Below are 15,246 nucleotides of genomic sequence, written 5' to 3'. Positions count from 1 at the left end.
ATAATATCCAAACTAAAGTACATAAAAAAAAAAGGAATGGGAAAAAATATGTAAAATGAGTGATAGTTTAAAAAAAAATCTAGCGTAAATATGTAAAATGAGTGATAGTTTAAAAAAAAATCTAGCGTATACTTAACCAGAATCCCAGAGGGGCAAGTGAGAAACAATAATTGAAAATATTTGAAGGAACAATGGTCAAGATGTTCCAAAACTGCTAAAAATGTCAATTCACAAATTTATGAAGCTCAGATTTCCTTTCCCCCAATTACATGCAGACATATAATAACCAAAATCCTAAAAATATAAGACAAAGAGAAAAATCTTAAAAGCAGCTGGAAGACAAAAGCACACATTACCCTCAGTGAATTACCTTGGGAACAGATGATCTTTTCAATAAGGTGTGCAGAGTCAATTGGGTAACTATAGTGACATAGAAGAAACATCTCCTTAGCAACCTGAGTGAATCTCTTAGACTTCATGTTAAGCAGGGAAAAATCCAGACATGAAAGAGTATAACTGGATAATATGTCATTTGATTCATATGAAATTCAAGAATTGACAAAAACAATCAATGATGTTAGAAGTTAGAGTAGTGGTTACCTCAGTGAGCAGGATAGGGACCAGGAAGGAGAAAGAGAGAAATCACTGGGAATGTTGGAAAGTTCTATATACTCATCTGTGAGGTGGTTTCACACACACGCACACACACACACACGTACGTATGTGTGTGTGTATATATAACTGATCCATCATGTTGCACACTTAAATTTTGTGTATGTTATATCTCAGTAAAAAATAAATAAGAAATTACTATATATTTGTCTTTTTTCTTTTGCTGATATACTTCCCCCAGTATTTCTTTATGTAGAGAATGAGGGCCAAATTCACATACACAGAGGTAAGGGGCAGAATGAATTGACATCCTAGACACTGAAAAGCATAAACATGCACATTTGTGTGCATGTCCTTAGAATTTCAGTTTTGCAAACCACTATGATGCTGTTTCTCAATTCCAGACCGCTATTTATGCTATTTTCTTTGCCTAAAATGTGCTTTCTTCTCCCTTGACCTGGTTACTCATCCTCTATGTCTATTTGCTTCATCTGGAAAGTCTTTCCAGAACCCGATGTTTGAGTTAGAAGCCTTCCTTTTAATAAATTTTTGTTATTGAAATATGATTTACATACAATGCTATATTAGTTTCAGGTGTACAACATACTGATACATTATCCAGTGCTCACCACAATAAGTGTAGTCACCATCTGTCACCATATATTATTACAATATTTTTAGGTGTTATTTATTCATTTAAGAGAGAGAGAATGAAAGAGCATGAGTGGGGGGGAGGGACAGAGGGACAAGCAGACTTCCCACTGAGCACTGAGCCCAACATGGGGCTTGATCCCACAACCCTGAGATCATGACCTGAGCAGAAATCAAGAGTCAGATGCTTAATCAACCGAGCCACCCAGGCGCCCCTATTATTACAATATTATTGACTATATTTCCTATGATGTACTTTTCATCTCTGTGAGTTACTTATTCTATAACTGGATTTTGGCACATATTAATGCCCTTCATTTTGAGTCTGGAGCCTCTCTTTGTGTTCCTATGGTGCCCTTTGCTCCCTATTATGTACTCTGGCACTTCAGAATATGATTGCCTTCTTACTTATCTGCCCCCCAGGTGAGCTGCAAGTTTCTGAAGAGGAACCTGAGTTACTGATGATTGTATTTCTGGCACTTGATACAGTGCCTGGTAGGTGCTCACTAATCATTTGTTGAATGGTTGATCAGATGCAGAGCCAACTGGACCTGTTAAGCCTCCATGGAAAGATCATGCCTGATACCAGATTCCAGTGGGATGGCTCAATGGAAGTGGAAACAGCCTGGAGCACTTGTTCATGGCATACTCCTCATGTTGAGATGAGAATTTCTGACCTCTTGGGCATTTACCCAGCATGCCTCCAACACACAGCATATTATCTCATGGTTGTAAAGAAAGGAAACGGGACCTGGGTTAAATCTAAAAGGCCCTAGACAGGTGTCCTAACCAAACTGGATTTATAAACTCAGATGCAGACCGGAGCTGGGCCCAGAGTATAAGTAGATACGGTCGATTAAAATTATTGTCCTCAATGATTACTGCCCTTCTCGAAAGTGTGTTATATATCCTCACCATTACCGTATGACTTGCAGAACTTCCCTTTGGAGGAAGTATATTTCCTGGCCCCACTGATGTCAGCTTGGCCTGTGATATGCTTTGGCTGAAAACTGTAGGCAAAAGTGGCATGTTCCATGTGTGAGCAGAAGAGTTAAAAGCCATTGCCCTGGGGCAACCTGGGTGACTCAGTGGTTGAGCATCTGCCTTCAGCTCAGGGCGTGACTCCAGGAGGCCTGGGATTGAGTCCCACATCCGGCTCCCTGCATGGAGCTTGCTTCTCTCTCTGCCTGCCTCTCTCTCTGTGTGTCTCTCATGAATACATAAATCTTTAAAAACAAACAAACAAACAAACAACAACACATTGCCCTGTTTGGCCATTTTTCTCTTCCCTCTGCACCAAGAACAGCATATTCCAAGTTGGGGCTGCTCCTTCAGTCTCCATCATGGAAACCCTAGCTTTTCAACAGACAAAAAGTAACGTGAGTAGGAAATGAACCAGCACTGCTGAAGACACTGAGGTTTTGACATTCCTCCAGATTATAACGTAGTCTACGCTGACTGCTGCAAGCTGGTGAAAGGAGGAGGCTAACTCAAGAAAGACTATCAGTCCCAAGGGACAGCCAGTCCTCTCTCAACTCCAGGGGATCCTGGCTATTTGGGAACACAAGCTCACTCTTGACAAATATTTCTGATGTTTAAGAGGGGACAGACTTTTAAGTAAATCCTCTGCTAATAAATGCCTAATATGTACAATAAATCATTTTCATTAAAAAATTAGTAAATCCTTTCCCTATTTTTTATTTATTTTAAGATTTTATTTATTTATTTGAGAGACAGAGCAGGCATGGGTGCCGGGCCGTGTGGGAGGAGGGGCAGAGGGAGAAGAAGCAGCAGAGTCTCCGCTGAGCAGGGAGCCCACGGGGCCACCGGGCCTGGATCTCAGGACTCTGGGCTCATGACCTGAACTGAAGGTAGACATGAAACCACCTGAGTCACCCAGACACCCCCCTTTCCTGATTCTCAATTAAAATACACCTCCTCCTAAATACTGGCAACTAAATCAATATGCTTAAAATCAAATTAAGGAATACATTTTCAATCTCTTATCTGCCCCTTTATTTTCTCATGGATAAAACAAGAATGATAAGACCCGTATCCCCTGCGTTTTTGAAAGTTCATCTTGCAGCTTGGCTTTTATAAGGGCCCTATGGTAGAACCTGTTTCCAGGAGCCACAAGAAATCTGAAAAGCATTTTTGCTTTTAGGAAAAAAGACAAGTGGAACTAGTATCGGGTGTGTGTTTGGCAGCTGACAGCTGTGGAGGCCGCAGAACCCAGAGCAGCCGGAGCAGCCCCGCGAGCTCCCCCCGGGGACCGCAGGCCGCTGCATCTCAGCTTCAAGCACCACCGCCCGAGCTGTGTTTGTGAGCTCCAGGGCTTTATCTCAACTTGTTTTGTGCATCCGTTAGCAAGATGTGTCCCACGGTATTAGAAAAGTCTGAGAGAGGTTTTTTGGGGGGAGGGATTCTGGAAATGCTCAGATATATTTCTATGTAAGTTAATGGTAATTGCTTCTTTGGTTTATGCCATTTTGATCTATGAAAAGTTTCACAAAAACACTCTACTTTAGGATAGCAGGGGAAACCTGACCCTGTTGTGCCTCTCTAATATGGTTATTTTGAGCATCAGATTCGTGGAATTTGTGTTTACTTAATTTTGAAATGCTAAGACAATGAAAGAAGGTCAGGGAAAGAAGTTAAACCATTCTGGCAAAGTAGGCTACGGCTTCCTAGGGTGACTAATGAGGGGCCCATTAGCGCAAGCCGGGTCGCCCCTTCCCATCCTCTTGGGTTCTCCGTGTGAAACAAATACAGTAGACCTGCCACAGACAGCGTAGACCCGCGTGCAACCAGCTTGAGGAATAATAGTCTGATCCTGAGATAGCTGGGACATAAGTAATTGGCAAAAAGGCATACTTCCCCATGGTGAATCAAGTTGGGGCTAGACTGGTAGATCCAAACTGATTTTCCTCCTTTGCCCATTGTAATTAATCCTTCTTCTGGACTAGTGGCAATGATGAAAAAATAGCCCAAAGCCATACAGTACCTCTCAGCAGCTGAGTGTCTGCCTTCAGCCCAGGGCATGATCCTGGAGTCCCAGGATGGAGTTCCACGTCGGGCTCCCTGCATGGAGCCTGCTTCTCCCTCTGCCTGTGTCTCTGCTTCTCTGGATCTCTGTGTCTCTCATGAATAAATAAATAAATAAAATCTTTAAAAAAAAATTGAAATAAGCTTCCTATGTTTGATTAAATGTCCCGAAAGTTTTTGTTTTACTTTAGGCGTTGACTCAAAATTCTCATAAGATACGTAAATTTGTCTGACACATTTGCACGATGTATCTCACAGGTGGGGTTTTACGGTGATCTGGAATACGTGTTTCAGTAAGAATATAAAGAAAATTGGGGAAATGCGTGGAAGGGAGAAGTATAATCTGATGCATGTTTTTTTCTGTTGCTTTCTCAGGTCTTACATTTTCCTCTCCATTATGCAGACATGCCACAAGAGGTCACTATGCAGTCCTGCTTGCAGGCACCTCGTGTGTTACGCCTGGGCTCACCTGCACTCTCTGTCCGGAGAACACTCCTGGTTTTGCCTGTCCTTAATCCGGTCAGGTGGAGTCAACAAGTCTGCCTGAAGGATGCTACAAATCAATTTCCAAGATCAATTCCCGCTCTTCACATTGGTAAGAGCAAGTCCTTCCCGGTGACCAAGAGCGAAGCATCCACTCTGCCCTGCGGCCTCACGTTCACGCAGGCGGCGGCCTGGGTCTTCCAGGGGCCAGCACTGGCAATGACTCACCGACTGCCCGTCAGCCTCTGCAGGCTGTCCTGTCGGATGCTCGAGGTGGAACAAGGGAGACAAGACTTAGAAATACGATGAGATAATCACGCAGGACAACAAATGAACTAGTGCTGAGTTTTACAAGAGCTCCAAGAGTGGTTAATCAGGGGATTATCTAGGAAAGCAGGAGGTCACATTAAGAAAAGTGTTCTCGGAGGCCAATCAGTCCATGCTGAAGAAGGCACGGATTTTAGACTGAATTTCCTTTTCTCTTTCCGCCTTAATGAGAGATTTCCATGTTGGGGGTAACCTGAATCTACCATACTACATAGGACATAGGTAGATAGATAGGGGAGAGAGCGCTGGATAGATCTGCCTCTGCTCCCCAAGATTGCCTGAGAGAAATCGCTTCTCTCTGCAGTGCAATATGCATTTATCATTTATTGATTTGACCAATATTTTTTGTCAGCTGTGCTCCCAGAACTCAGTGGTAAATAAGATAGCCTCAGGCAGAGAGTGCACGTTTAGAATTTATAGTCCACTGAGGACACAAAGATGACTGTAGTGCACTATGGTAAGTCCCATGACTTACAGGGTACGATATGAGTACACAGCAGGGACCCCTGACCAAGACTTAGGAAGTCATGGAAGACTTCCTGGAGGAAATACTCTTAAATTGAGATCCTAAGCAGAATAGAAATAGATCATGTAAGAAGATAGTAAGTATGTTCCGGGCAGAGGTAACAAGTACAGAAGAAAAAAAAAATCAAACAGGATTTTATTTTTGTACATACAGTTTTGGATCTTGCCATTTTCTATTTTTATTCTGAGTCTCCATATCAACTGTTTTCGAAACATGATTTTATTTTTTTGAAAACATGATTCTAGTACCTGACTAGTAATCCATTGTGAGGGTAGTGACTAATCTATTTACCTATTTTCAAAGGGAAATAGCATTTTTAAAGGTCATGCTAATTGTTCTCTCCTTAAAAATATGAAATCATGTGAAATAATCTTTATTACTCAGATTAATATCCAAAATAAATCTCCTTTATTTGGCTACCTGTTGAAAACAATTTCTGCAACCCAACCTGATATCCAGCCATAGCAAATACTAAATTTAAGCAAGTTATTGGTTTCCTAAATATTGGTTACATTTTAACTATTTGTAAACTTTGCTGTAATTGTTTTACATAAATTGGCCATGTCTTCCGAGAGCCTCCAAGATTCCAGGGCTTTAACTTTCTTGCACTGTTCCTCAGAGCCCCCTGTTTGGGATGTTAGCTGACATTTATCTCCATCTTTTCCCCAGTAAAGGTGTTGTCCCCCCACCCCACCCCCACCCCCCATGGCTCCATTTTCTGAGGCTGCAAACCATTAGTTTCATAAATAGTTTTTTAAACCACATTTTGGGTAAAAGTATACATAAAGTTTATTTGACAAGTTGCTGACTTAGCAAGTTGATTTTCTGGGGCAAGCAGGAAAGATATTCACGACTCTAACAGGAAGATTTAGGTAGAGTTCCAAATCACCTTCTTTTGAGCTGTTTCAGATTTAATTCAGATTGTGGGGTGGGTTTTTTTTTCTGCCTCCCTTTAAAATGGGTCTTCCTCAAGCTGCCATACTCCTCATTTTAATCTGCTTTACAACAAGGTCTCAGGGGCACCTGTTTTTATTTGTGAGTGTTCGCATTTATTGTGCTGGCCCTCACTTGTGCTTGCTGAGGGAGGTGTAATTTGGAGGGGAATGATGCTCTGACTGCAGCCATGTGGGCACTAGCTGTTCAGCTGAAACGCTGTTTTATTTATTTTTTTTTAATTTTTTTTTAATTTTTTTTTTTTATTTATGATAGTCACAGAGAGAGAGAGAGGCAGAGACACAGGCAGAGGGAGAAGCAGACTCCATGCACTGGGAGCCCGATGTGGGATTCAATCCCAGGTCTCCAGGATCGCGCCCTGGGCCAAAGGCAGGCGCCGAACCGCTGCGCCACCCAGGGATCCCTGAAACGCTGTTTTAAATTAAAATTGTCTTGTGTCTCATGTATTCTCCTATCACTGTGTGACTTGTCAGGAGTTTGAAAGTTCTATCGAACCTCAGAGCACTCAACGGTAATGTAAGTTCTCCAATACATTCATTTCACACCTAAGAAGTCACTTTCATCCTGGCCCGCAAGAATCTCTGCATGAAGAGTGAGGAGCTCTCTGGCTCCCACACAGCTACTCCAGCCTGATTCAGGACCCCAGCCTCAGGCCTCAAAGGCAAAGGCCCAGTTTTGATTTGTCCTATTGGATAGATCCTGAAGACCACTGCTTTGCAATGCCCACTTAAGCAAAGGAAGTTTAACACGTAGCAGCAGCCGGTTGCCTGCAGTAAAGATTTTACTTAACACTTTAATAATGCCAGGTAGCTATCCAAGTATCTTCACTGACAAATGTTTGACAAATGTGCATAATTTAAAATACCTCCCAGGCCTATCAACTGCTGCCTCAAAAATGTGTGTCTGAAAGATAACAGCACCCGGGCTGGGGCCTTGGACCGCCACAGCAGCCCGTCCTTGGTGGGTTACAGGCACTGAGTTTTGAGTTTTGAGAGCCAGCTCCTCATCTCAGGATGTATGAAAAAATAGTAATTGTATTACTACTCTCAGGTAAGTGGATTTTTTTTTTAGCATGATGCTGTTATAGTGGATATTAAATTATACATTCAAATATAAACTGCCTGCTTTTAGTTCTTACTTAAACAAATAACTAAATGAATAGTATTTCAGATCCCAGTCTGGTGGATGGATCTTTATTGGGCCTGAGCTGGTAGGGTGGAAGGAATTGGATTGAGGTGGTTGGTAATCATGGCTGGATCACAATTTTCTAGTATGAAAAGCATGCTTCAGTGCTAAGCCTAGCTGGAGGGAAAAGAATTGCATTAAATATTATGAGAAATATCTCTGTGTGAATAAATTTGTTGCCTTGTCTTCAACTCCTAAATGGTTATTTGGTCCTCGGGTTTCAAAAAGTTTTATGAAAAATTCGAATTTCCTCCACCTGCCAAAAGAGTCCAAGCTACAAGAAGGAACTCTGAATTCATGGGGGGAGTTGTTTCCCACTCTGGGGTCTGTTACTGAGGTATGATTAGAGGAAAAAGAGAAAGCAATGCTTATTGGTTTATTGGCTTATTATGTGGTTTGGGAAGAAATCAAAATATCAAAATCAATCATTACAATAAATAAATAACATGGAGTATTATTATTTTTTATTTTTTTATTTCGAGAGAGAGAGAGCAAGCAGGCAGGGAGGGGCAGAGGGAAAGGGAGAGAAAGAATCCTGAGCGTTCCATGCTCAGTGCTGAGGCCAATGAGGGGTTCCATCTCACGATCTCTGAGATCATGACATGGAGTATTGTTAAGTTGTATTAAATTAGCAATATTTTTGGCCTCTTCCTGAGAGTAATATAGTCAATGTCTTCTCAAATGCAGTGTTTATGTGCTAAAAATATTAGTAGTGCTTGGCACAGAGGTAAGGAGCAGGCAGTTACTTGAAATGTCTCAAATTGGAGCACACGTCAAGGACCTCTGTAGGAGACACGGAAGGGATCTAGCATTTTCCAAGATATAATTAGAGGATCAAATAGTGTAATGGTGGGATGCCTGGGTGGCTCAGCGGTTGAGCATCTACCTTCAGCTCCCAGGGTCCTGGAATCGAGTCCTGATTTGGGCTCCCTGCAGGGAGCCTGCTTCTCCCTCTGCCTGTGTCTCTGCCTCTCTCTGTGTGTCTCTCATGAATAAATACAATCTTTTTAAAAAATAGTTTAATGGCTAAAACGTAAGCATGAGGAACAGATGGAACTAGCCCAAACCTTCTTCCACACCTGAAAGGCTGGGGAATATTAAGGCAAAGGATCCTCTCTTTGCTTCAGTGTCTTCATCTGTAAAATGTGCATGATGTTGGTACCTGCCTGCTAGGAATGGAGACTAAACAAAGTCATAGTAAATTAATAAATAACTTAGCTATGAGAGTAATGATTGATTAGAGAGCAAATCTGGGGATGGGATGATGATTTCTGAATGTTTTCAGGAAAACAGAAAACTAACACAATTGCTCTCATTTGTTCTCAAGTCATAAAGCATAAATAAGGACATTTAGCTTGAAGAAGAAGAAATAAGCAGAGGGGATGTGGTAATATTTAAATGTAGTCCCATACTTGGAGAGCTATTACACAGAAGAGAGAAGAGGTATTGTATTCTCTGTGTTGTTCAGAGGGCAGAGGGGGCCTACTCCATCAAACTGTATGCATTATTCCTTTTTTTTTTTTTTTTTTTTTTTTTTTTTTTTTTGCGGTGGTGGTGGGGTGGGATATTTGGAAAAGTTTCCTGGTAAAGAAAGAACTTCTTCAGGTCTACAACTGCTCAAGCAATAGTGTACTAAGACCTTTGATGACACTTCCTGAGAGCTCATCAAGGCCACGTGATCCCAAAGACCCCCTTGGCCATCAGTGCCAGTGCTGCTACCATCTTTGCCTTTTCTGAAACATCTGAAGAAATTCTCTGGATATGACTACTTTATAGAATAATGGAAGGTGTTTGAACAGGATCCTGCCCCCATCCCCCCCTCCTTATCAGTTGAGATGAAGAAACTGGAAAGTGAGAGGCTAATTCAACATCTTTGGTTAGGGAGGGAGAAAAAAAGAGGTTATTTTTCTTTCTCAAGGAATCTTAAGGGTAAAACCAATATTTGAGTCTTTCAAAAATGCATTTTATTTAAATTCAGTTTGCCAGCATGTAGTATAACACCCAGTGCTCATCCCATCAAGTGCCCTCCTTAGTGCCTGTCACCCAGTTACCCCAACCCCCATGCCGATATTTCTAATTCTAAATTTATCAGATGTCATCCTCCAAATGGAGAGCCAGTTCTCTTGAAATTATGGGATTCCTAGTCCCTAAATTCAAGTGTTCTTTTGGCATTTCTGTGCCAGGGGCTGGATGCTGAGGCCACAGCAGACCAGTGAGCTCCACAGGAGGATCGACTCAGGGTGGGTGGGGGCACCCCACAGTGGGAGGGATCACCAACACTCCACCCAATACGTAAATTACTCACACAAGAACAATGATAAATACCACACAGAAAATTAAACCAGGAAAGGTGATACACATAATGCAGAAGGCTGACTTGAAAAAGGGTAGCAGGAAATTTTTGTCAGAGCAAGTGACATTTATGCTGAGAACTGACCCCCCCCCAAAAAAAAAGCCAACTTAAGAAATCTGGGGGGAAGGCATGGAAGGAAAAGGGAAGGGCAAGGACAAAAACTCTGACATGGGAGAAAACTTAAGTGTGTTCAAAACCTTTCTTTGAAAATCAAATTCTGACACTAAGAAGGATTTGAGAATATGGTATTGCAACACTCCCACCAGCAAATAATGTCATCAACCGAGATCCTCTAAAAGTTCGCTGATTTTACTTTAAAATTTTTGCAAAAATTTGTATTCTAGGCCATAATATACTAATTTAATTGTAAGATCCAAAGGGGCAGGTATTATGGCTGTTTTCTTCATTAGGGTATCTCCAGAATCTAGCACAACTCTCGACATGTAGTAGGATATTGGTCGAATCAACAAGGAAGCAAGTAAAGGGAGGGAAGGAAAGGAGAAGGGAGGGAGAGAGGAGAAGAAAAGAAGGAATATCCATTGTCATTTGCTTAGAAAAAATGAGAGCTCCATGGAGATAAACCCGGATACCCTGAGCCTCTTACTACATAGGTCTGCAGGTATAGCAGTTTGAAAAGCACATGCTTAGAGTGACTAAGTAAAGAAACAAGGCATCTCCTTTTTCTTCAACAATCCAAGAGAGTTTCCTCCTTGTGCCTATTGAATAAAATACAGAGTAGATAGTACCTAAACTCCCTTCCATCTCTAACATTCAGTGACTTCTCAAAGCTCAGCCTGAGATGGCCTGTAGTGGAGTTCCCAAACCTGTGAATCTCATTAGCTTGGTATGAAACTGGGTTTTTAGAAAGAAATGGGCACCCCACTATGAATGCCTGGGGAAAGATCCCTAAGAGAAGGGAAAGAAGAGATGGTACCTCAAAACTGACAGACACTTAGGGTGCCTGGGTAGCACAGTTGGTGAAGTGTCCCACTCTTGGTTTTGGCTCAGGTTGTGGAGCTCCAGGTCAGGCTCTTCACTCAGCAGGAAATCTGCTTGAGATTCTCTTCCTCTTCCTGCCTCTCTTGCTCATGTTCTCTCTCTCTCTCAAGTAAATAAATACACTTAAAAAAAAAAAAAAACTGGCACATACTAATTTTAAATTGGGAACCAGATTTAACACTCTTGTGATGAATTTCTTTTTACTTTGGTTTATAGAGAATTATTGAAAACATTTATCTTAAAAAGAAAAGAGGCCTCTGGGTGGCCCAGTGGTTGAACATCTGCCTTTTGCTCAAATCGTGATCCCAGGGTCCTGGGATCAAGTCCCACGTCGGGATCCCTGCAGAGAGCCTGCTTCTCCCTCTGCCTTTGTCTCTGCCTCTCTCTCTCTGTGCCTCTCATGAATATATAAATAAAATCTTTTTTTTTTTAAAGAAAATATCTATAAACCAATTTGGGAAGCACATTTTAAGTAATTTCTCCAACTTGTTTTTATAGGTTATATTTCTACTCAAGATGTCACTGAAACCATTCCTGATATATCAAGTAAGTTACCGACACAAGCAGGTATGTAATAGATTTCCAGCCATTATCAACATTTCTGCATATTTAATAAGTACCTGTCTGTGTGGTCTTCTATGAGACATGACCTAGGTTGAAACTAACACAAAAGTCCTGAGGAGAAACATCCCAAGGTTATTTCTGCATGTTGGGATTGTAGGTGACTTTTTTTTTATTGTTTTCTAAGGCTTTTTAAATTTTCTGCAGGGAATCAATAAAATGTAATTAGGAAAAGTTAAAAAAAATTAAAAGTAAACTGAACAAATAACCTCTGCTTTCTAAGGCCTCTATCATGAAATGATGCTGACAAATATTAGCAGGAAAACCAAGATCCTGGCAGATGCATTTCTTTTTCTTTTTTTTAAAATAAATTTATTTTTTAATGGTGTTCAATTTGTCAACATATAGAATAAGACCCAGTGCTCATCCCGTCAAGTGCCCACCTCAGTGCCCGTCACCCAGTCACCCCCACCCTCGCCCTCCTCCCCTTCCACCACCCCTAGTACATTTCCCAGAGTTAGGAGTCTTTCATGTTCTGTCTCCCTTTCTGATATTTCCCACTTATTTTTTCTCCTTTCCCCTTTATTCCTTTCACTTTTTATATTCCCCAAATGAATGAGACCATATAATGTTTGTCCTCCTCCGATTGACTTACTTCACTCAGCATAATACCCTCCAGTTCCATCCACATCGAAGCAAATGGTGGGTATTTGTCATTTCTAATGGCTGAGTGATATTCCATTGTATACATGGACCACATCTTCTTTGTCCATTCCTGGCAGATGCATTTCATTGTGGTTATTATTCCTCAAATAAACTTGGTTATAATGCCTAGTGAAACTGATTTCAGGGATCTGGTAGTGAAAAAAAAGCAAGAAAAAAAAAAAGAAGAAAAAAAGCAAGAATTGTTGGTGACCGGATGAAATAAACCATCGTTGATAATTTTCCCATTTTCCATTATTTATAAGGTTTGTGTTTTCTGTTATGATACACAATTCATACACATGTGCTGTGACACACAACTCTGTTATGATACACAACCCAAGCTGCCAGCTGCCACTTTCCAGCAGCTGAGAGTACCAGAAAAGTGGCAGCATATAGAACCTTAGAGCGCTTTGTTCGCTAAGAGACTTCTATCCCTCATGGGAGTCATGGAGTGTTCTGGCCCATGTCTGTCTCAGAAAAGTATGTGACTGTAAAATCATCGTAAGCCCCAAACCATAAAACACTGTACATTCTTCTTTCAGTCCCCGAGCTCGATACCAGCCTCCAAAGCAAAAGTGCAGGAGGAGATTCTACCCTCTTCCGGCTGGAGTCTCATCTCCCTTGGCATTTTAGAATCAGACCAAATTTAGCAAGTGGCTTTTGAAGATCCAAGCAAAGTGCCGGGTTTCTCTCCGAGGTGTGCGTAACCAACCGGTGGAGGTGTTAAGTGTAAGCGATTAACTAGGTAACGCAGGAAAAACAAACTTGCTTGATGTAGGCAAGAAGAGTTTAGATCCCTGGTAGTAAATGGAGAATGAGTCAAGTTAAGGGTTTTCTGCTAAGCTATGTTTCTTCTAATCCAATATGAGAAGCAGACTTCTTTGTGACTGACATTAGTCTTGTAGTATTAGCCTCCTGTGGCCCTAACTTGTTACTATGCCTTCAAAGTCTCCATACACATAGCCACTGCCTCTGACCCTAGGTACTGTGAGTCCAGTGATATAAAATATTTACTCAGTGCTACAAAGAGTTTTCCACTCGACAAAAACCATAGATAAAGAAAAGACAAGGGTCAGGGCCTATATTTAACTTTTCACATATTTATTAGAGGAAAGATAAGAATTGGAAAATTTTAGTGGCTCAAACTGAACACTTTCTATACAGGCACCATGCTAAGCCCCTTACATGGATTTTATTCTGACAATAACTATGGAATAGATATTATCCTCATTGTGCAGATGAAAAAACAGAGGTTCAGAGAGTTTTAAAAACTTGCCTAAGAGGGGCACCTGGGTGGCTCAGTTGGTTAAGCATCCATACTCTTGATTTTGGCCCAGGTCATGATCTCAGAGTCATGAGCTTGAGCCCGGCGTTGGGCTCCGTGATCAGCAAAGAGTCCGCATGTCTCTCTCTCTGCTCCACCCGTCCTGCCTTCCGCTTTCTCTCTCTCTCTCAAGTAAATAAATAAAATATTTTTAAAGAGCCTAAAGACATATAGTGAGCAGGAAAACTGGATGCAATTCCAGGAGATTTGACTGTAGAGCCCTCAGCCTTAACCAACATGTTCTACTTCTTTACTCAAGAGAAGAGAACAATCATTCCAAATCTGCTATCTAGAAAGAAGCACTGTTGACATTTTGGTACAAATATTCCAGAAATTTTTTTCTAGGTATGTTTATAAACATATACTTTAAAAAGTTACTCTATGCAGTATTTTGAAACCTGAAAGAGCATATTTTCCATTTTAGTAAATAGCACTTCTAAAACTTCTTAATGGCTTCACAATATTACATCTGATGCATAATCAGAGTTTATTTAACCTATGCCACATTTCAAATACTTTAGGTCATTTCTACTTTCCAGCCTTTTGTTTGTTGTTTCAAGTTTTTATTTAAATTCTAGTTAGTTGGGACACCTGGGTGGCTCAGCAGTTGAACATCTGCCTTTGGCTCAGGTCATGACCCCAGAGTCCCGGGATCGAGTCCCACATCAAGCTCCCTGAAGGGAGCCTGCTTCTCCCTCTGCCTATGTCTCTGCCTCTCTCTGTGTCTCTCATGAATAATTAAATCTTTAAAAAACAAAACAAAAAAAACACACAAACTTCTGGCTTCGGTTCAAGGCAAACCAGCTTGTTGCAGACCAAGCCTCCTGTCCATAATAAGTAGAGAAGCTGAGCAAATGTAAGGCATCTAGGGAGGGCATCACAGCCTACCAGGACAGCAGGCTCTGCCAATGCGGGACTCGATCCCGGGACTCCAGGATCATGCCCTAAGCCAAAGGCAGATGCTCAACCACTGAGCCACCCGGGTGCCCCTAAAGCCAGAAGTTTTTGTTTATTCTTCCAGATGAATTTCAGAATCTTTTGGGAAAGTCATCCTTACAGCAGCATAAAAATACTCCTACATTATTTGGTAAGAATAAAATGAATGATGGAATTAAATGAATAAATTGGCTCATAGCAAATAAAAAATTTTGCAATTTTAAATCTCTGAATTTGGAATATATCATGTTTTTCCACTGAATCCTATCTTATATCCTCCAAAGAGTTTGAAAAGAATTCTGAAAGAAACTTTAGATAAATATACGTGTCTCCTTTTTTGGAGAGGTATTTTACATGTTCTGTTACTGTCTTTTTTTTTTTTTTTAGTATTTTATTTATCATTCATGAGAAACACAGAGGGGGGGGCGGAGGCAGAGACACAGGCAGAGGGAGAAGCAGGCCCCATGCAGGGAGCCCGACTTGGGACTTGATCCCGGGTCTCTAGGATCACACCCTGGGCCGAAGGCGGTGCTAAACTGCTGAGCCACCTGGGCTACCCCTAATTTTTTTTATTGTGGAGATATA

At 41.3% G+C, this 15,246-nt stretch overlaps 1 protein-coding gene across 1 annotated transcript in view; it reads left to right on the top strand.

Moving 5' to 3' along the window:
* The first annotated feature begins 7,551 nt into the window (after window positions 1–7,551).
* GYPA (glycophorin A (MNS blood group)) overlaps window positions 7,552–15,246 on the top strand; it is a 31,481-nt gene continuing 23,786 nt past the window's right edge. Inside the window, exons 1-2 of the mRNA XM_072725289.1 lie at window positions 7,552–7,648; window positions 11,634–11,702. Of these exons, the coding sequence (XP_072581390.1) occupies window positions 7,612–7,648; window positions 11,634–11,702 (106 nt within the window). The 5' untranslated portion in view covers window positions 7,552–7,611. The remainder of the gene's footprint in view (window positions 7,649–11,633; window positions 11,703–15,246) is intronic.

This window comes from Vulpes vulpes, chromosome 10 (genome assembly GCF_048418805.1).
Source record: "Vulpes vulpes isolate BD-2025 chromosome 10, VulVul3, whole genome shotgun sequence".
In the NCBI taxonomy this organism is placed as follows: Eukaryota; Metazoa; Chordata; class Mammalia; order Carnivora; family Canidae; genus Vulpes; species Vulpes vulpes.
The sequence above is the reverse complement of the archived record's forward strand: the minus strand, read 5'-3'. Positions and strand labels throughout refer to the sequence as shown.